The sequence below is a fragment of the Pseudophryne corroboree genome, chromosome 3 (assembly GCF_028390025.1).
Source record: "Pseudophryne corroboree isolate aPseCor3 chromosome 3, aPseCor3.hap2, whole genome shotgun sequence".
Classification (NCBI taxonomy): domain Eukaryota; kingdom Metazoa; phylum Chordata; class Amphibia; order Anura; family Myobatrachidae; genus Pseudophryne; species Pseudophryne corroboree.
In genome coordinates, this window is record NC_086446.1 from 308,965,526 (window position 1) to 308,988,445 (window position 22,920).

The 22,920-nt window shown below is 50.3% G+C and overlaps 1 protein-coding gene across 2 annotated transcripts in view; it reads left to right on the forward strand.

Annotated features, from left to right (window-relative positions):
• Window positions 1–22,697, forward strand: part of ODAD4 (outer dynein arm docking complex subunit 4) — a 152,046-nt gene extending 129,349 nt beyond the window's left edge. For both annotated transcript variants that reach the window (XM_063959401.1, XM_063959402.1), the window contains exons 11-12: window positions 21,392–21,467; window positions 22,523–22,697. In XM_063959401.1, coding sequence (XP_063815471.1) covers window positions 21,392–21,467; window positions 22,523–22,584 — 138 coding nt within the window. In that variant the 3' untranslated portion in view covers window positions 22,585–22,697. The remainder of the gene's footprint in view (window positions 1–21,391; window positions 21,468–22,522) is intronic.
• Window positions 22,698–22,920: the final 223 nt, after the last annotated feature.

Genomic DNA, 22,920 nt, shown 5'->3' on the forward strand with positions numbered 1-22,920 from the left:
TTCCGCTTCTTCTCCGCCGTCGCCGCTATCTCCGCCGTCGTCTTCCGCTTCTTCTTCTCCGCCGTTGCCTCTATCTCCGCCGTCGCCGCCGCTCGGTCTTCTTTCTTCTTCGGGAGCTCCTTCTTCCTCCGCATCCGACGCTTGACTGACTTCTCCCACTCCGCAGCGTCTCTTATATGATGCTGGGAGCGGGCGGAGCTATGACGCGGCGAGCTCTGATTGGCTCGCCACGGCATCTTCCTATTGGCTGTCAAGGCACGAGCTCCGATTGGCTCGCGCTTGGCGCACCATCCAAAATGCGGCGACGTGATTGGAGGGGCTTGAATCCCTACGGATGCAAGACCCTCCAAGCTGGGGCCGAGCCGCCGCACCCGCCGCCGCACCCGCCGCCGCACCGAAGGGAAACGGGGGACAACCCCCTTCACACTCCCCCCCCCCCCCCCCCCCCCCCCCTTGTTCTTTGTGGTCCCCACAAAGCAAGAATCCGACCACACAAAGTTAGGGTCCGCGTAGCGAGGGCCCGGAACACCCCTATTAGAACACTGCGAACGTCTTGGTAAGGGAGGAGCGACCACATTAGTCGGGGGTTGAGTCCTCGATGACTTACCCGGCTGATCCTCCTCAGCAGGCAGCCACCACTCTTCGTCCGGCAGAGGAACAGGAACTTCCCAGGCAGGAGCCCCAACTCCGTCAGCCTCTTCAGGGGACCCAGCATCAATAGCCGGATCCGGAAAAGGACAAGGTCGTAGTTTACTTCGATGTAACGTACGTAGACGTCCAGTCCCATCGGTAGACTCCACTTGATACACTGGACCACCCGGAGACAAGCGACGGCGAACAATATACGGGGTAACCTCGCACCGTTCCGACAGTTTTCCCTCCGGACGGACATCACACACCGAAACCCGCTGGTTATCGGCTAGCGAACCAGGTTCGTAGGACCTCGCAGGCGCATGTTGTTGATCCGCGATGAGTCTTCCAGCCAGCTCGTGGGCCGCCTTCAGCCGCAGCCGATGTTCCTCTACCCATTCGGCAGGGGCCAGGGGAATTTCCTCTTCGGCTCCGGACAGTTGTAAGTCGTGCGCCTCCCGTCCTGGTCGACCAAACAACAAAAAGAAAGGGGAAAACCCGGTGGTGTGATGAACTCGGTTGTTATAAGTCCAGACCAATTCTTGCACATGTTCGGGCCATCGTTGCTTCTTAGCTCTTTCCAGCACGCGGAGCATTTGCAGCAAAGTCTGGTTAAATCTCTCACAGGCTCCATTTCCCTGCGGGTGGTAAGGCGTCGTACGGGACTTTTGGACGCCATAAAGATGGTAGAGACGTTCCATCAGCGGGTGTAGTACGGCTGACCGGCGGTCTCCTGACCGCCGGACAGCTTACCGACGCCGGGATCCCGGCAGCATACCGACGCCGGGATCCCGGCGGGGAGGGGCGAGTGCAGCAAGCCCCTTGCGGGCTCGGTGGCGACCTGGGGTCGCCACGGGTTCTATTCCCACTCTATGGGTGTCGTGGACACCCACGAGTGGAAATAGTCCCTGTTAGTCGGCATGCCGACCATCGGTACAGTGACCCGTCGGGCTGGTGGAGGAGGTCATGTGACTGTCGGTCAGCTGACCGGCGGTCACATGAATACCACCCCCATCAGCTGCCCCTGAAAGCAGGCCCCTTGATCAGAATGAATCCGCTCGGGGCAACCGTACTGCCGGATGAAATGTTCAATGATCGCCCGGGTGGCTGATTCAGCAGTTTGATTTCGAGTAGGGACCACTACAGTGAACTTGGTGAAATGGTCAGTCATCACCAGGGCATACTGATGCCCACTAACCGACTCCCCAATCAACACATAGTCAATCATCAGCAATTCCAACGGCCGACTGGTCCGGATAGTTTGGACGGGCACGTGCTGTTCCTGTGGCTTGACTACCGCGCACCTCCTGCACTCCCGACACACCTGATCCATGACCGCTTGCAGTCGAGGGGCGAAGTACTGGCGTCTCAGCCAGTGGTATGTCTTGTGGGACCCCAAATGGGCCCCCTGTGCGTGCGTCTCTTCCACCAAAGCCCGCACCCGGACTTCCGGCACCACCATCTGTTCAACAGTGCGCAGTTCTTGCTCCAGGTAGCACATTCATTCCGAGGATCACAGGGCCATGGCTCAGTCCGGGGCTGCTAACCACCAGCAGCCCCTTTCTGCCCAAGTTCTGCCCACAAACTTCCATTTCCATCCACACCACCCCCACCACGGGCCGCAGTGAGGGAAATAAAGCTCTTGGACACCTCACCCTTGAGATGAGCGTAGTGTATTAAAAAAACATGCCTCAGACATGGTGGATACCTGAGAGCCGGTATCCAACAAGCAGGACTGATCTTTTCCCCCAAGGCGGCCGACTACTATGGGACACTCTCCTACCAATTCAGCCTGTTTGTCAATGGCTGACTTCCCCTCGTCGCTCTCCCTCACGGGTGGTCCCGTTACCGCGAGGGAGGGTCAGTTTAACTGCGCCTCTGGGATCGTTTCCGTACAGGTTCGGGCGATATGCCCGTACCGATGGCAGCGGTAACAACGAGGGCCCCGGCCATCTCCGGGGCGACTATCTGATCCGGTGCTCCGTCCTCGGGGCCGTCTGGTGTCCCTCTCTCGGGATCTGGACTCCGTACCCTGGCAGTCCCGCCGGTACACTTCATCCCTCAGTTGGGCGACTTCCTCCCTCATCTCTTTGGTCACCCGGAGAAAGGCCTCCTTTAAGTCTTGAACGCAGGTTTCCAATGGATTTGTTTCCTTGCTAGCCACTGGTGCGGACACCGGCTGCACCCATTGGGGGAACACAGCGTGGGGTCCGTAGTTGGCATTGCGGTCCCTGGCTACAGCGTCAATATTTTATCCAGCATGACCTGCCTCAGGGGCACATTCCTGAGTCCCATGGCGAACTGGTCCCGTAATATCTGGCTGGTATTGGTGAGTGCCCCAAACCCATCAGGATCCTTTCGTCGCACTTCCCCCATCATTTCCTGGAGTGCGTTAGCGTACTGGGGTATGGACTCGTCCTCTCTCTGGAACCGACCAAACAGGCGCTGTCGGAGCGTCCCCGCGGAGGAGGTGTCCCCGTAGATATCCCCTAATATATCATAGATCTCTTCCAGTTCCTCACGTTCGTCTTCAGGTCGTAAGAGGATCGTCCGGCGAGCCTCGCCTTCCAGGGAATTCAGAGCGAGGGGAACTCGTAAGTCATCGGGCACCCGGTAGATAAGGAACGTCGCCTCTAGTCGGGCTATCCAGTCCTCTAAGGTCATATTACGCCCATCATACCGAGGTAAGTGGGCGAGGGCTGGTCCGACGTTGAGTCGACGCGATGATCTACGGTGCTCGTCGTCCGACCCCCTCCGGGCCACCTGCGCGGAACTGGCATCTGAGCCCCTCCGGGCGGATCGACTCTGCTCATCTCCCAACGTCTTCTGGGCGGAATGGTGTGCCTGGTCTTCGTCCATCCTGCCGACTACGCCAAAAATGTAACGGGCCGGACCGTGGTACAGTGCCTGCTGCCGTGCAGGTGTCGTCACTCTACTCACCTGTGGCAGCTCCAGTCACCTACGATACCCAGAAGTGTCAGGGGACTCCGCCTTCCGGGGCGATCGTCGACACGAACACCTCTCTGCAGCGGTCGATGCAGAACCTAGAAGGAAGGAACGTACCGGTTGAGACGTGTGTACCAACCTCCGTCGGAGAACAGGGCGAGTCAGGGGTAGCTGCGACCTTCACCGGCTGGGCGGAAGGTCATCACTGGCCCAAAGGCCTCAGCTACCCAGTTCTCACACACTCGCACTCTCGCACGTTGTGTGGTGAGAGGGGTTCTCACGTCCGTGAGCACAACCCCTGACCGGTATACGGGGACGATGACTAACAAACACAGAGTAATACTCACTTCCGACTCCCTGGTCACCTTGATGGTCGCACCTCTCTGCTTCTGTTGGGGCAAGAAGAGCAGCCTCCCTAACTGCAGGCTACACTAACGGCAAACAACAAATTACAGCCAACTACGCCTACCTGAGCAAACTAACTTGAGTAACTGAGGCTACTGGTTCCATTCCGAACTAGCAGAGACCGGGCCAACTAAACACAATCGCTAACCAACAAGTCAGTAGAATAATTCCCCGGCACAACAGGTTAACCCCGAATAACCAATTCCACTTACCGGATGCTGGTCACTAGCTACTTCCTTCCGCTCCTAACTGAGGACACGAACGGGGGTCCAGAGCGGACGGCCGTCCACTCAAGATTACCGGGAAGTAGAGGAGCGTGGGACGGGAACGTTACTCCACACTCCAATCCCCTGTATTATACACCGCGGGGACCAGCCGGCTCCTCACGCCGACCGACCGTGAACCCCTCGGAAGCTGCCGCACAGCCCACTTCCGACCGATCCGGTCCAGGCCGGCCTGTACAATACCAGCCCGAGTCCTGAACAATGCAGTAGGTGGAAGCCTGGGTGAGGGCGCAGGCCTGGAAGCCTGGGTGAGGGCGCAGGCCTGGAAGCCTGGGTGAGGGCGCAGGCCTGGAAGCCTGGGTGAGGGCGCAGGCCTGGAGGGCCTGAAATGGGGCACAGGCCGGAAGGCCTGGAGGGCCTGAAATGGGGCACAGGCCGGAAGGGCCTGGAGTGGGGCACAGGCCGGAAGGGCCTGGAGTGGGGCACAGGCCGGAAGGGCCTGGAGTGGGGCACAGGCCGGAAGGGCCTGGAGTGGGGCACAGGCCGGAAGGGCCTGGAGTGGGGCACAGGCCGGGAGGGCCTGACTAAGTGGCCAGAGGCTGCGAGGGCCTGGTTATGCCCACAGGCCTAGCGCCTGTCCCTGGTGCTCTAGGAAGGATTATAAATAGGTGGACGTGGCCCAAGGCCGCCTACCCGTCTCGGTGGGAGAGGCCGCAGCTGGGAGTTCGTTAGCTCTTCTGCTTCCCTCGCGCCGCGGCACTCTCCGCTGGACTTCCGTCGCTGGGCGTCTTCTTCCGTCGTCGTCTTCCGCTTCTTCTCCGCCGTCGCCGCTATCTCCGCCGTCGTCTTCCGCTTCTTCTCCGCCGTCGCCGCTATCTCCGCCGTCGCTCGGTCTTCTTTCTTCTTCGGGAGCTCCTTCTTCCTCCGCATCCGACGCTCGACTGACTTCTCCCGCTCCGCAGCGTCTCTTATATGACGCCGGGAGCGGGTGGAGCTATGACGCAGCGAGCTCTGATTGGCTCGCCGTGGCATCTTCCTATTGGCTGCCAAGGCGCGAGCTCCGATTGGCTCGCGCTTGGCGCGCCATTCAAAATGCGGCGACGTGATTGGAGGGGCTTGAATCCCTACGGATGCAAGACCCTCCAAGCTGGGGCCGAGCCGCCACGCCGAAGCGAAACGGGGGACAACCCCCTTCACACAGTCACCTCTGCTCTCCTGACATTTCTCCACTGGTAGTGTCCTCATTCCTGATACTTTACTGTAAATACCACATTTATTGCATTGCCACGGTCATACCTTACTGACTTTAATGCATCACTACTGCGTGTATCGCTATTGTCTTGACTCTTTTCTACCTCCTCTCTGATCCTATTACCTCTAATTCACTGCTTTTCTCTCCTAAATCTCCCTCATTTTGCTACCTTCTTCACTGCTTTTATCTCCCTTTTGTTCTACCATCTCATTGATCTACTCCTTTTTTCACAATCCTTAACTTATCTTTTGCCTCTGTTATGCTTTGCTCCTCTCTGACCTCTTCTAGCTTTCTATAGTCACCTATTCTCATGTCTTCCCCTCCTACACCACCTTCTTCCTTTCCTATCGCTTGCCTTTGTACTCCCCTCCTATACTCCCCCTCTTCCGTCCTTATCCCTTCCCCTTTTCCTCCCCTCATAATATTTATACTCTAATCTGCTTTTGCTTCACAGCCCCCCATCACTCTTCCACTAACCCCCCCCCCCCCAATTACATTCAACCCTACAAAACCAGGCCCTGCCTACCATTGTTCTCTTTGCCACCTCTGTTCCTACCTGTCCCATTTTCCTCTCCCTTTATACCCCCCACTGCACCCTACCTGTCAAGCCTCATCTCCACTTCTCTTCCACCCATAGTGCAACCCTCCCCTCACTCCTTCAACTCCAACTCTCCTTACTCTTTCTTTTTCACTACTCTTTCTGTTCCCCTTCCTCTCTCCTTATCAACCCACTTGATCAAAACCTTGCCCACCCCTGTAAACCAGCAACCCGAAACAACCTCATCCAAACCTCTTCTTTAACTTCAATTTCTCTTTCCTGGTATGCCAGATCAGTATGTAACAAACTTACCTCTGTCCATGATCTCTTCAGCTCTAATTCCCTCAACCTCCTCATTATCAATGAATTTTCTGCAGACACAATTTTCCAACTGTTCTCTTTTTTGCGCAATCTCTGACTTTACAAGCTCCCCTCTCCCTCTGTCTGGCTATCATCTCCTCTCCTTTATCATCAGTACACTCCTCACCTAAAGCTACCCAGACCAGGGAAACCTTGACACCATTAACCCTACCATATCCTCCTCTTCTCTGCACTCTCTTCAATTGCTCATCACCACCTGTTTTTTCCCCAAAGAAGCTCTATCCTTCAGTTTCACATTTACCTCTGCTCTTGACTCCATTGGCCCAGCTGCTTCCATCCCAACTATGGCACATCTCACCTGCTACCCACAAAAATGTTCTCACATCAGTCGAGGCTGCTGCAACAAGATGCATTCTCACACTCAAATTTCTCTTACGTCCTAGAGGATGCTGGGGACTCCATAAGGACCATGGGGTATAGACGGGCTCCGCAGGAGACATGGGCACTATAAAGAACTTTAGAATGGGTGTGCACTGGCTCCTCCCTCTATGCCCCTCCTCCAGACCTCAGTTAGATCCTGTGCCCAGAGGAGATAGGGTGCACTACAGGGGAGCTCTCCTGAGTTTCTCTGAAAAAGAATTTTGTTAGTTTTTTTATTTTCAGGGAGCACTGCTGGCAACAGGCTCCCTGCATCGTGGGACTGAGGAGAGAGAAGCAGACCTACTTAAGTGATAGGCTCTGTTTCTTAGGCTACTGGACACCATTAGCTCCAGAGGGAGTCTGAATGCGGGTCTCCCCCCCGCCGTTCGTCCCAGAGCCGTGCCGCCGTCCTCCTCGCAGAGCCGGAAGATAGACGCCGGGTGAGTATAAGAAGAAAAGAAGACTTCAAGGCGGCAGAAGACTTCGGATTTTCACTGAGGTAAGCGCGCAGTGGTAACGCTGCGCGCCATTGCTCCCACACACACTACACACACTAGCGGGCACTGACTGGTGCAGTGCGCAGGGGGTGCGCCCTGGGCAGCAATAAAACCTCTATATCTGGAATAGACACTGCGGAGGCAGTAATTCTTTAAATCCCCCGCCAGTTTGAGATATTTTGAGCGGGACCGAAGCCCGCTGCTGGAGGGGGCGGAGCTTGGTCCCTCAGCACTAACCAGTGCCATTTTCTCCACAGAGATCTGCAGAGAAGCTGGCTTCCCGGTCCCCCCCTCTGAACACGGTGACACAGGGCTGAAAAGAGGAGGGGGGGGGGGGGGCACTTGTAAGGCGCAGTGAGTGTATTACACAGTAATCTAATATAAAAGCGCTATTATTTGGGACATTATTTTCCAGTGTCAGTTGGCGCTGGGTGTGTGCTGGCATACTCTCTCTCTGTCTCTCCAAAGGGCATTATTGGGGAACTGTCTCCTTATAACTATATCCCTGTGTGTGTGGGGGTGTCGGTACGAGTGTGTCGGCATGTCTGATGCGGAAGGCTCAGCTAAGGAGGAGGTGGAGCAGATGATTGTGATGTTGCCGTCTGCAACGCCGACTCATGATTGGATGGACATGTGGAATGTTTTAAATGCAAATGTGTCCTTATTACATAAGAGATTGGACAAAGCAGAGTCCAGGGAAAAAGCAGGGAGTCAATCCACGGCTTCGACTGGGTCACCGGGCCCTTCTGGGCCCGGTGACCCAGTCCCAAATAGCAGACACTGATCCCCTATCCCAAATAGCAGACACTGATACCGACACGGATTCTGACTCCAGTGTTGACTACGATGATGCGAGGTTACACCCAAGGGTGGCCAAAAGTATTCATTATATGATTATGGCAATAAAAGATGTTTTGCAAATCACAGATGACCCCTCAGTCCCTGACACGAGGGTGCGCATGTATAAGGAAAAGAAACCTGAGGTAACCTTTCCCCCATCCCATGAGCTGAACGAGTTATTTGAAAAAGCTTCGGAAACTCCAGATAAAAAACTGCAGATTCCCAAAAAGATTCTTATGGCGTATCCTTTCCCTGCACAGGACAGGGTACGTTGGGAATCCTCTCCCAGGGTGGACAAGGCTTTAACACGCCTGTCCATGAAGGTGGCGCTACCGTCTCCGGACACGGCAGCCCTCAAGGATCCTGCTAATCGCAGACAGGAACCTACTTTAAAGTCTATTTATGCTCATACAGGTCCTTTGCTCTGACCGGCAATAGCATCGGCATGGGTGTGTAGTGCAGTTGCAGCTTGGACAGATACCTTGTCGGCTGACCTTGATACCCTAGACAGGGATACCATTTTATTGACCTTAGGCCACATTAAAGACGCAGTCTTATATATGAGGGACGCTCAAAGAGACGTTGGGCTGCTGGGTTCGAGAGCCAACGCCATGGCGATTTCTGCTAGGCGAGCCCTGTGGACCCGCCAATGGACGGGTGATGCCGACTCAAAGAAGCATATGGAGGTTTTGCCATACAAAGGTGAAGTTTTATTTGGGGAAGGTCTCACAGACCTGGTTGCCACAGCTACCGCGGGTAAATCTACCTTTTTGCCTTTTGTTCCCCCACAGCAAAAGAAAACTCCACAATATCAGATGCAGTCCTTTCGGTCGCATAAGTCCAGAAGAGGTCGGGGCTCATCTTTCCTCGCCAGAGGTAAGGGCAGAGGGAAGAGAGCACCTGCTCTGGCTAGTTCCCAGGAGCAGAAGTCCTCCCCGGCTTCTACTAAATCCACCGCATGACGCTGGGGCTCCTCTGAGGGAGTCCGCACCGGTGGAGGCACGTCTTCGACTCTTCAGCCAGGTCTGGGTTCTAGTTCCCTTCGTGGAGAGGACCTTTGCTGTGCGGTGCGCGATGACGTCATCGCGCACCGCACAGTAAAGGACCTCTCTACGAAGGGAAACTCTAGTTTCCCTTCACAGCGGCCAGGGGCACAGCAGCAGCGGATCTTGCCCTGGTGCGGCGCCCTCTGGATGGCGCCGGCGCCCTCCGGAAGGCGGCGCCCCGGGCAAAAGTCCTGCTTGCCCGTGGCAAGATCCGCTACTGCCTCCAGAACATGGTCAGAGACTTGCTAAAACCAAAAAGAGCGTCTGTTCATCAATGCACTCGAGTTCTGGGGAAGATGGTGGCAGCCTACGAGGCCATTCCCTTCGGCAGGTTTCATGCAAGGACATTTCAGTGGGACCTCCTGGACAAGTGGTCAGGGTCCCATCTACTAATACATCAGAAGATAAGCCTGTCCCCCCGGGCCAGGGTGTCTCTCCTGTGGTGGCTGCAAAGTGCTCACCTTCTGGAGGGTCGCAGGTTCGGCATTCAAGACTGGGTTCTGGTGACCACGGACGCGAGCCTCCGAGGATGGGGAGCAGTCACACAAGGAAGAAATTTTCAGGGGCTGTGGTCAAGCCAGGAGGCTTGTCTACACATCAACGTACTGGAATTGAGGGCCATATACAACGGCCTACGACAAGCGGAGAATCTTCTTCGCGACCTACCGGTTCTGATTCAATCAGACAACGTCACAGCCGTGGCTCATGTAAACCGCCAAGACGGGGACAAGGAGCAGAGTGGCAATGTCGGAAGCCACCAGGATTCTTCGCTGGGCGGAAAATCATGTAAGCGCTCTGTCAGCGGTCTTCATTCTGGGAGTGGACAACTGGGAAGCAGACTTCCTCAGCAGACATGATCTCCATCCAGGAGAGTGGGGACTTCATCAAGACGTTTTTACAGAGATAACAAGTCTTTGGGGAATTCCACACATAGACATGATGGCGTCACGCCTCAACAAGAAGCATCGGAGGTATTGTGCCAGGTCAAGTAGCGGTGGACGCCCTGGTGACACCTTGGGTGTTTCAGTCGGTCTATGTGTTCCCCCCTCTTCCTCTCATCTCAAAAATATTGAGAATCATAAGACAAAAAAGAGTGAAAACAATCCTCATTGTTCCAGATTGGCCTCGAAGGGCCTGGTATTCAGATCTTCAGGAGATGCTCACAGAAGATCCGTGGCCTCTTCCTCTCAGGGAGGACCTGTTGCGTGTTCCAAGACTTACCGCGGTTACATTTGACGGCATGGCGGTTGAACACCGAATCCTAGCTGGGAAAGGTATTCCGGAGGAAGTCATCCCTACTCTGATAAAGGCTAGGAAGGAGGTGACGGCGAAACATTATCACCGTATCTGGAGGAAGTATATATCTTGGTGTGAAGCCAAGAATGCTCCTACGGAAGATTTCCATCTGGGCCGTTTTCTCCACTTTCTACAGACAGGACTAGATATGGGCCTAAAATTAGGCTCCATTAAGGTACAGGTTTCGTCCCTGTCTATTTTCTTTCAGAAGGAATTGGCTTCTCTCCCAGAAGTCCAGACTTTTGTAAAGGGAGTGCTGCACATCCAGCCTCCTTTTGTGCCCCCAGTGGCACCATGGGACCTTAACGTGGTGTTACGGTTCCTGAAGTCTCACTGGTTTGAACCTCTTCAAACGGTTGAATTAAAATTTCTCACATGGAAGGTGGTCATGTTGTTGGCCTTGGCGTCTGCAAGGCGGGTGTCCGAATTGGCGGCTTTGTCTCACAAGAGCCCCTATTTGATTTTCCATGTGGATAGAGCAGAGTTGAGGACTCGTCCTCAATTTTTGCCTAAGGTGGTTTCTTCATTTCATTTGAACCAACCTATTGTGGTGCCTGTGGCTACGGGTGACTTGGAGGATTCCAAGTCCCTGGATGTAGTCAGGGCCTTAAAAATCTATGTAGCCAGGATTACGGGTTAGGAAAACAGAAGCACTGTTTGTTCTGTATGCAGCCAGCAAAGTTGGCGCTCCCCTTCCGGGGGCGGGGCCAGCTAGCATGGCCGCTTTTTAATGTGGCTCCTCCATGCTCCATGAGAAATCTCTCACGATCCTTCCCTTATGCAGGACCCAATGAAGGGAAAACATACCATCTGACAGCCGAACCTGCCCTGATCAAAGGGATACCAATATTGCGTGGAAGACCTATACACTGCCCCGGAGTCAGGCCGTTGGATCTGATGGCCGCCATACCCACAACGTGCTGATGGCGCGAACTGGCCTTCACCCATAACCCCCGCTGCTAACTGCTGCTTCTATATAAACACCCGTCCCTGAACTATTCTCTGGGCTGAGGCGAGGAATCCCCGTCGGAGCGAGACGCGGAAGCACACCCGCTCTTAATTGTGTCCCTTGCTGGGACTCGAAGTACGCTGCCCACGGCACCCGACTGACCTCCACACACTGATCCCGCATCCCTGAACTGAAGTGGGGAGCCCACATCGGAGCGAGACGCAAGGAGTCGTGGACGCCCATCCGCTCTCATATGTGACCCCTGCTGGGACTCGGAGCACGCTGTCCACGACGCCCGACTGACCGCCGCTCACTGACCCTGCGTCCCTGACTTGTCCTCTGTGCTGAGGCGGGGAGCCCCTGTCGGAACGAGGCGCGAGGAGTCGCGGACACACACCCCTTGCAGGGACTCGGAACACATTGTCTACGGCGCCCGACTGACAGCCGCTCACTGACCTTACTCCCGCAATCGCCTGCAAGCGACAGCGGGGAACTACTGCCGCTCTCGGAAACGTGCCTGAGCCCTGCGTCCCGCAACACCCGTGAAACGGGAGACTTGGCACGGACGACTCTGGAATCCTGCTGCTACACAGCCACTAACCGTGCCCCTTCCACCTTGGTGAGCCTGCTCCTACAGGGACTGCATACCAGACTAACCGTGCGAGGTCCCTGGAACCATCTCCACCTTGTGGCTCCTGCGGCCTCGTTGGCGGCACCAGCGGAGACCCTGCTTACCTACACTGGATGATGTGCTCCTTCTTCCCCAGGTACTAATATTGTGTGTCTGCCCCACCTTCTCCCTTTCTCCTTTACTAACAGACCCTGATCCCTTTTCCCCCCACATCTCTGTTCCGTTCCTCCCTATTGTGTTTCCCTACCCCCCAACGCCGTCCTTCCTAGCCCACTCCAATTTCCCCCTCTACTTTGATTTTCTCCCCCCCCTGCTCATACTCACATCTATACTCTCCTGGCACTGGGGTCCTATCGTGCTTACATCTATAATTACTAGCCGACTGCTAAGTGCCTGTTATTGAGAAGATCTGCCTTTAACCGGACCTTACTTTTTTTTTTTTTTTTTTACCCAACCCCCTGGCAATTCCCTAAGGCGAAGAAGTCAGTTACCTTTATTGTGATGACTTTTCACATTTCATTGCCCTAGTTTTCTACTGGACTTCCTTTATTTGCATACTCTGAGCCCTATCATATTCAGGAGCCCTGAAATTCAACTATACACAGCAACAGCCCCATCTTGTGGTTGGATAGTGTAATTTTTTTTTTTTTTCCTTTCTCATTTACTACAGCCCTATTTTCTTTTGATTTATATATTTCTTCTACTCTTAACTGTGTGGGGTTTTGGAATTGGGGGTGTATGATCTAACTGTTCTCAGGAACACACTGAGAGAGCTACCATGAACTGCACTGTGTTATAAAAACTCTAGCTGCTGCTTACATTCAACCAAAGAAAGGTATGAACTGTCATATATACTGAAGACACACGTCTTTGTCCCCTTTGAATTGCAGGATTATTACAACCATTGTTACTATTTTATTTTTATTATTTCTCCCCTCTTCCTTCACCCATACATATCTGTACACAGCCGGCATGCTGACATACAGATATTCTCTTCTATGATTGTATTGCCACCTGGTGGCCGGTTTGACAATATTTGTTATAAGATTCACAGTGCTGTATTATACTTTTGTAGAAACACATTTATAACATCTGTAACTCACTAGGTATTAGTGCGGATCATATTCCCTAGACCTTAATACTAGTGCTTCAATTACTACTCAGATCCTTGTACAAACTTCTAAACATATTCACCAGAATATTACGTTCAGGACCACTTTTACTTTAGTATTTAATCCTTGACTTTTTAAAATGTGACCTCGTTAATTCTCAGGAGAGCGGTCTCTCTGCTATTTTGTTATACCAACCCCGGGCCGGAACTGCTTCACCCTTAATACCTTGGAGCTGGGACCACTGATCTCCTTACTTGGTGTATGGACAAGTTTCTTAACAAACCATTGTCCTCACTTCCACCCAGAACTACTCGTACTATGGTTAACCCCAAAAAAATGCCAGCAAAGTCTGGCCCCTCCCCGCCTTCACCGCCGGGTAACTCTTCTCCTGCACAATCTATAGGGGAAAGTGGAGGCCCTATTACACCACCCTCGGACGTGGCATCGTCCTTACTCACGGTGTTAATGCCAAAAATCGAGGAGAAATTTGAGTTGCTCATGCCTATGATTGATGAGAAATTCAAAAATTTCCTCCCCAGATTTGAGGCTAAATTTGACCAACTTATGCCTAAAATCGACAAAAGGTTGGACAAACTACAAACATCCCTAGATTCAGCCCTAACCTCCTTAACAGACCACACCAATAGACTGAACACACTAGAACAAAGGGTTAGTGACATTGAAGATGACCTACACGCCACACGGTCGTCCAACTCCTCTACCATTGCCTCCTATCAAACACTTGTCGACAAGGTAGATGACTTGGAAAATCGACACAGGCGGAATAATCTCCGCTTTGTGGGCATCCCCGAACAGGTGAGAGGTTTGGCCTTGACAGATTTCATAAGCACGCGACTGGTTGAGGCGCTCAACCTCGGCAGTGACATGGACATCCCTCGCATTGAACGAGCCCATAGATTGGGCCCAGAGCGTGACGGACCTGATAGGAGACCCCGCCCAGTAATCGCTAAATTTCTGGACTACCGTGACAAAGAGAAGATCCTGACTGCTTTTAAACGGAACCGCGACTTGGTCGTTGAGGACCATCGGATCCTCATCTTTCAGGACTTCTCGGCCACGGTGGCCCAGAAACGCAAAGAGTTCTCACCGCTTTGCAAGTTTTTAGCCGACAATAACAAACGTTTTGCACTGTTATACCCGGCAAAACTAAAGATCACTGAGAATGGGCAAACATTTATCTTTGACAACCCGACTGAAGCTCGGGCTCATCTGCAACTGACTCGCCAATCTAGGAACTCCCCTATCTGACCATAATTAAGAGCCCACCTACGCAAATGAGCCTGCATGGCTCACTGGAATTGAGATGACATGCTCTCCTGACTTCGTGGTAATCGATAGTCTAGGATTTACCACCTCTATGTTAACACCTATAGTTGGTGTAATGTTAATTTTCTATGTTATGTACTGTTTCTATCTATGTTTGCCACCCACTGAAATGTTATTCAGGGGCTGGCGTGGTATTTGTTTGGATGGGAAAAAGTTTGAAAATTTTCTCTTGAAGCTGAAATCTTTATGATTATACTCACTGAACATGGTTTTATTCTCTATGTTGGGTCCGGGTCTGTGCCTGATACACGCCCTTGGGATTTGCCCTGCTTGCTGGGACAGGGGTGATCCCACATACAATAGATATACCCATAGTCACATACGCCCCCCCGACGGGCATAGGATGACATCTCATCACCCTGACCCACACAACCCTACCCAACGAGCACCTCGTTCCATTAAAATTACCTCATGGAATGTGGGGGGTCTCAACACCCCAATAAAACGTAAAAAAGTGACATCTGCCCTTAAAAAACTCAAACCTGATATTGTCTATATTCAAGAGACACATTGGAAAAGAGGGGAGGACTCTGCCCTACGTGATGGGTGGATAGGGGATTGCTTCTCTGCGCCTTACCGCACTAAATCACGCGGAGTAGCAATAATCTTGGCGCGACACCTCCCCTACACTATCTTAAACACAAACATGGACCCAGAGGGCCGCTATATTCTCATGGATATTCAGATATTTGATGCTAGGTTCACTCTGCTCAATTTGTATGCTCCAAACGTTGATCAACCAGCTTTTTACCAACATATCTCGCAACTGCTCCATAGTAGAAGCAATCACGAGCTCATAATAGGTGGTGATTTTAACACAATCTTAGACCCTCTAATTGACAAATGCCCGACTCCAGCGAACCTGATGGCCCCTCAGTGGCGCCAGATCTCTAGGTTACTCGCGGAACATTCTCTAATCGATCCGTGGAGAATGCTTAACCCCACAGATAGATCTTACACGTTTCACTCGGCGGTCCATGGGTCCTTCTCTCGTATAGATCATATACTGTTGTCTACGCCCCTACTTTCTGACACCATAGATACCCAGATAGGGGACATTGCGGTCTCTGACCACGCACCAGTTTCGATTACGCTTAATGCCCGAGCCATGGGCTCACGCCCATTCTTTTGGCGATTCCCCTCTTACCTCTTCCACTCAGAACAATTCAAAAAATTTCTCAGATTGAAATGGGCGGAGTTCTCGGATGATAACCTGGAACACTGGGACAACCCTGTCTTATTCTGGGAAACATACAAGGTCGTGATGAGGGGACACATTATGTCATATGTGGCGAACAGAAATCGGGTAAACAAGGCACAACATGATGACTTATTAAACACCATGCGGACACACCTTGCAGCATATATCTCAGATCCTACCTCCATCACCCATAACAATTACATTGAATCACGCCGACTATACGACAGTTTCTTAGTAACACAGGCCCAGCAAAAACTGGACTACACTAAACAAAAATACTTCCGATGGGGAAACAAAACGGGAACTTTGCTGGCAAACATGACCAAAAGCTTTAAGCGACATGGACACATATCCACTATACTCGATAGCCGCACTGACACCCTACACACCAAAGCTGCGGACATTGCACGGACATTCCAGAATTATTTCCGTCAGCTTTATGCACCTACCCCACATGACCCGGTCTTGTCAGATAAACTACTAGATGAGGCGAATCTGCCTTGCATAACACCCTTACAGAGGGAAGAACTCGAGAGAGCAATCACAGAGGAGGAGATCGCTAAGGCAATCTCTTGTATGCACCTCAACAAATCACCAGGACCGGATGGTTACTCTATAGAATACTACAAGCTCTTACACCATGATGCCATCCCAGCAATGCATACCCTATACAGACACATCCAATCAGAATTTCCTACGTACCCTACCTTTAACCAGGCTTTCACAACCCTCCTACCAAAACCCAATAAAAACCTCTCCCTACCATCCTCATACCGACCCATAACACTTTTGAACGTTGACTTCAAAATCCTAGCTAAGATAATGGCAGATAGGCTCCAATCATTTCTAGCATCCATGCTCACAGACCATCAACTGGGCTTCACCAAGGGCAGACACTCAGTAAAGGGAATTCGCACTGCCATAGCTGCAGTAATGGCGGCGAGTCTCCAGACGGATACCCCAAATATGCTCCTAAGCCTAGATGCAACTAAAGCATTTGACATGGTCTCCTGGCCCTACCTACACGATATACTAGAGAGGAGGGGCTTTGGACTAACATTCCAATCTCTAATAAAATTCTTCTATACCCAACCACACACCTCATTATTGATTAATGGAACAAAGGGAGACAAAATTGAGCTCACCAGAGGGACGAGACAGGGTTGCCCCCTTTCGCCCCTACTCTTCAACTTAGCATTAGACCCAATGCTAAGGGTGCTACAGAATTGGTCCCAATTTAAAGGCATCAGTGTCGGAGTGGGGGAGGTAAAAATATCGGCATTCGCCGACGATGTCCTCTTGTTCTTATCGGAACCGCGGAGGGCCCTGGGACCGCTGATGGAACGTATCAGGGAATTTGGAAGAGTATCGGGATTCGAGGTCAATTTTGAAAAATCCACGGCCTTATATTTAAAACCAGGCTATGCGCGCCCAGCCTGGTTCAGAGAGGCTACAGTTGGATGGACAACTAAAGCGATTACCTATCTAGGGGTACAGATCCCAAAAAATTTGACAAACCTATACAACCTCAACCTAAAACAAATCATACGTAATATGAGGGAGGATACGGATCGCTGGAGACATCTTAAAATATCGTTTTTGGGCAGAGTGAACCTGGTGAAAATGATTTTGTTTCCTAGGCTTCTATATCCTTTGCAATCCCTTCCTATTTTACTCTCTAAAAATGCCATGACAGAAATTAACAAAATAATACGTACATTCATTTGGAATGGTAAACGAGCACGAATTAGTTTGGTAAAATTACAACAGCGTAGACACAATGGAGGTGTAAATCTCCCCAATGTGTTGGAGTACAGCTACGCCTCCCATCTACGCTATCTGAGAGATTGGCTGCATGGAGGGAATACGTACTCCAACACGACCTTAGAGTCTGCCTTCCTGGGTGGTGGCGGTATGATCTCCTTCCTGCACTTACACGAGGAAGAAATATCTGCCTCGGTCCGAGCAAACCCACTACTAATGTCCACTCGGAAAGTCTGGCATATCTTGCGACATAAATGTTCCCTAAATCCACATACGTCTCTTTTCCTCCCCCTAGTCCACAATAATCACTTTCAAGATGGCAATGCGAGCCATCCTTTCACACTTTGGGAACGGTATGGTATCACTTCAATACGACAATTCATACATGGTGAGTCAAAAAAACCACTCACACTGGCACAGGCAGTGGAACTCTTTCCAATACTAAACACATTCCCCTTAGCATACCTACAAGCTCAACATTACGTAGCTACTGTCTCTAGAACACTATCCTCACAGGATTATGACAACCCGTTAGATAAACTGTTGCTGGCGGGGAACCCCTCATCCAAGGCTATCTCCACTCTGTACTCATTCTTGCACACACCCTTACAATACACTGATACAACGGCGGGACTAGCGCAATGGATAGATCATTTCCCATCCCTTTCTGTACCGAACTTGCTGAAACACCTCGAGTTGTCCATCAGGCTGATACCTGCTGCATCTTACACTGAACTCTTTTTAAACATATGGCACAGAACATATCTATCACCACACCGTAGACACCTAATGGGTTTATTGGAAAACGCGTCCTGCCTTCGATGTGGTAATCAACGAGCTGAGCTGTTCCACTGTCTATGGGAATGCCCTATAATCCGGAGATTCTGGCTCCAAATATGGAAATATGTTACCCAACACCTAGTAAACTATCTACCGCTCACCCCTGAATGGGCAATATTTGGTATGATGCCGGAAGGCACTAGGATGGCACAGGGTGTTAAAAAGTTATTGATGATGATCTCTGCAGCTGCCAAAAAATGCATTTTACAAATGTGGATACAGCCCTCTGCCCCACCACTATCACTTTTTCTAGGGAAAATCTTTCATATTTTCAGAATGGAATGGCTGGAGGCTTCCCTACAGAAAGAAAAGTTCACTGAAAGATTTTTTGAAACATGGGAAAGCTACATAGAAACCCTATCCCACCCATTAAAGGAACAAGTGTGGAAATGTTTCCGTAATACTTTATGGTACGAAACTAGAATTTATGAACAGGACCCTCCAATTTCGTTCGTGGCCGATTAGTTTAAAGGGGACTGAGGCACCCTATCATGGGGGGAAGTGGGTGCGGGCACAGATCCGGACTCATTCTATTCTATTTGTTTTCCATACTTGAAGGAAACTTCGCTATGACATGTATCGTACTATGTCCTAATAATAGACTATTATGTAAACTTGTTTTGAATATATGACAGATCAATGTTCATGTGATGGATTTTATCAACCATGTTTATCAATGTACTTTGTTGTGAATCTTTGATACGCTTCGATTGAAATAAAAAAAGTTTAAAAAAAAAAAAAGTTGGCGCTCCTGCTTCGAAGCAGACTATTGCTCGCTGGATCTGTAACACGATTCAGCAGGCTCATTCTACGGCAGGATTGCCGTTACCAAATTCGTTAAAGGCCCATTCCACTAGGAAGGTGGGCTCTTCTTGGGCGGCTGCCCGAGGCGTCTCGGCTTTTCAGCTTTGCCGAGCAGCTACCTGCTTTTTTTTGCAAAGTTCTATAAGTTTGATACTCTGGCTGATGAGGACCTTGCGTTTGCTCAGTCGGTGCTGCAGAGTCGTCCGCACTCTCCCGCCCGGTCTGGAGCTTTGGTATAAACCCCATGGTCCTTACGGAGTCCCCAGCATCCTCTAGGACGTAAGAGAAAATAAGATTTTAAACCTACCGGTAAATCTTTTTCTCCTAGTCCGTAGAGGATGCTGGGCGCCCGTCCCAGTGCGGACAAAATCTGCAAAGCTTGTATATAGTTGTTGCTTACATAAGGGTTATGTTACAGTTGAGATCAGTCTTTAGCTGATACTGTTTTGTTCATACTGTTAACTGGTTGCGTATATTCCAGGTTATACGGTGTGGATGGTGTGGGCTGGTATGAATCTTGCCCTTAGATTAACAAAATCCTTTCCTCGTATTGTCCATCTCCTCTGGGCACAGTTTCTCTAACTGAGGTCTGGAGGAGGGGCATAGAGGGAGGAGCCAGTGCACACCCATTCTAAAGTTCTTTATAGTGCCCATGTCTCCTGCGGAGCCCGTCTATACCCCATGGTCCTTACGGAGTCCTCAGCATCCTCTACGGACTAGGAGAAAAAGATTTACCGGTAGGTTTAAACTCTTATTTTTCCACTTTATATTCCGTCTCTTCTTTACAATTTTGCTCGGTCACTTACTAAAAGAGCTCTTCTTTCCTCCTATTTCTCTAAACCCTATCATCTCTTTCCCACCTTCAACTACCTACTCTGCCATCTTCCCCTTCCGTCCTTCCTCAATTCTTGACTTTTCTATACACTTCACTCTCAAATTGAGTCCAAACATCATGAAATTTCACCACATCAATCGCCTCTCTCTTGTTCACCCACCCTGTCCTCCTCCTTTTCACCTACTCCCAGGGACAATGTCTCAATTCTTCAATCCCCTCTGTCACCCATGCCCTCTTGAAAACCCATCCACCCTCTCTTCCTTCTGCCTGGTTTCTGCAGATTAAGTCACCCTTCTCTGCTCTACTTCCCATACACCTACCCTGTGGACTCAATACTCATTCACGTCCTTTGTTCCCTTTCACCTAAGACCTTCTCTCATCTTGTCTACCTCCTCACATTATCCCTCTCCTTTGGACGTGTATTTTTTTAAATGTATTAACAGTTTCTTATATAGCGCAGCTTATTCTGTTGCTCTTTACGATTGGAACAACAGTAATAGAACAAAACTGGGATAAAAACAGACAGACATATAGGTAGGAAGGCCCTGCTCGCAGGCTTACAATCTAAAGGGAAATGGGCATTGATACACATGGATAACTTGAGTCTGCCTCTCTAAATGCCTTCCTATCTCACTCCTTACCTTTTCTTTCAAGCTTCTTTAGCAGCTTGTTCACCTTCTTTATTTCCTAACTTCCTTGTTGACCCACTTCAATCTGGTTTTCTCACTCTCCACTCAGTGGAAACTGCATTACTGTCTTTAATAACCTAGAACCCCCTCTTGCCTTGCAGATCCTTCATAAGGCGACCATCATTACCTAGTTTACCTCCTACCTTCCCCAACTGTACCTTTTCTGTATTTATTCCTGTCTCTACTCCTCTTCTTCTTCCCTTGCCTATTGGAGTACACCAATGATCTATTGTTGGCTCCCTACTTGGCCTTCCGCTATACTTGTTTCCTTAGTGATCTCATCAGCTCTCTTGACACTCCCACCTCTAGAACTTTTCCTGGCACGTGGAACATACACCCACATCTCCAAGCGTGCCCTCAGAGTTTGCTATCATCTTTACTCCTCACTTAGTTCCATTCTATTTGTGCCTGCCCCTCCCCTCTAAGTTTTAAGCTCACAGATGCAAGGCCCTTTTCCTTTTGTGTTTTCCTCCCTAGAACTGTCTCACTGTTTCTTGAACACATACTGATGGCCTGTCTCACGTGAGAGCTATGTAGCACTGAAGTTTTCTGTCTTGTCAATAGCTAGATCCGCAATTCTGTTTATACATGTTTGTTATTAATTGGTCATTATATACTGTAGGTTTATATTGTGCAATTATTTATTTGTCAGTGTCTATACTGACAAATGTGTTCCCTGTTCACCACTTATGTATGGTGCTTGGACCATTTGTGATATTTTTGAAAATGATAATGTAAACATGACCAGGGTCAAACACATGTATCTGTATCACATGCTGTTGAATTTTTTACCTGGTTTTATAGACCCTTGAAGATTTAAAAAGAGGATCTGAAGAACAGGCTAAATCAGACCATGGTGAAAGTGAAGATTACCCAGCAGGTAGGCATCCAGAGAGTGGAATTCCACCCATCTGCACATTTCTCTTACTCCCAGCTAAATTGTCCCTTACAATTTTGGGGCCAGCTATTCATGTGACATACACCGCACTAATAAATTGAGCCGAGCTACAGTATGCCTGGTACTAGTGCTAATTTTCTAGGAAAATAGGTTCAGGAACTGTGGGCGGGGCAGAGGTGGATGGTGATGTGGGTGGACCTACCAAAGGTCCGGGGCATGTATTGGTGCATAAACTTTTTTTAAGCATATGATGCTCCCAGTAGTACCATATATACAAACAATGCTCCCAGTAGTGCCATATATATACATAATGCCCCCAGTATTGCCATACATACACAATGCCCCCAGTGTAGTGTCGGATACACAGTGCCCCCAGAGTGTTGCCAGATACACAATGACTCCAGTAGCGCCAGTTACACATTCTGCCCCCATTAGTGCTCACCCCTCTTCTGCTTCTGCTGCCGCCATCAACGTCCATGACTGAGGGGAGGAGAGCGCAGCGCGCATCTCTCCTGCCCCTCCCTGAGTACCATCTCTGGCGGGCCTTTTGAAATATGCGGCGGGGTGATGCAGAGCCTTTCCCATCATACTATCGTTTGTACCAAAGTTTTGATGTTTGAAACATCTTCTTTGTATTATTCTAATAATTTTTATAGCCAAAACTCTGGAGTTAAAAAGTCTATGGCACTGCCTCACCTGCTCACCTTTTCTGCACTTCTCAGATCAAAACTCACCAAATTTCCAGGAGTTTATACTGCTGCACCTGTGTATAATGCCCACATGCACCCTTTGGCTTATATATTGCGTTTAAATCTGACTCTGGTGCTAGCCAGTGCCTCCTGAGCCATTTAGCTCACCGCACGTCCCAGGTATGGATCGTTACTGACCCTCATTGGTTCCTCTCCCCATCAGTGCAGTGCCTGGTTCTACTGACTGATGATGCTATTTCCTGCCCTGTGCTGAATGTGAATGAATCACTCAGATCTACCACACATCATTATGGGCCATACTTTGATCATGTTGTCTTTATTTTTCAGAAGGACGTGTATGGAGTGAAGATGAGAGCCATGAGGGACACAGCCCAGATGTCTCTGTGTGACAACATGTCTGCATGGTGCTGATTCATTTATTAAATGTGAAGCTTGCAACTACAGATTGTCCTGAGAAGACTCTGTAGTCATTTTCTCATTAGTAAAGAATGTATAAATAAAATGTTTGTTTCCATCTTCATTACTTTTTTTTTTTTTTACATAAACTATGTTTTTCATATATCTAATGAGGGACACCATTATATGGCCCTCCAGCTCTCCAGCTGCCGTGGAACTTCACAACATGCCCGGCCACGTGTTTATCATGCCCTAATAGCAAAACTGTGGCAGGGCATGCTGGGGTGTGTAGTGCCACAGCAGCTGGAGAGCGGCATGTTGAACTCCCG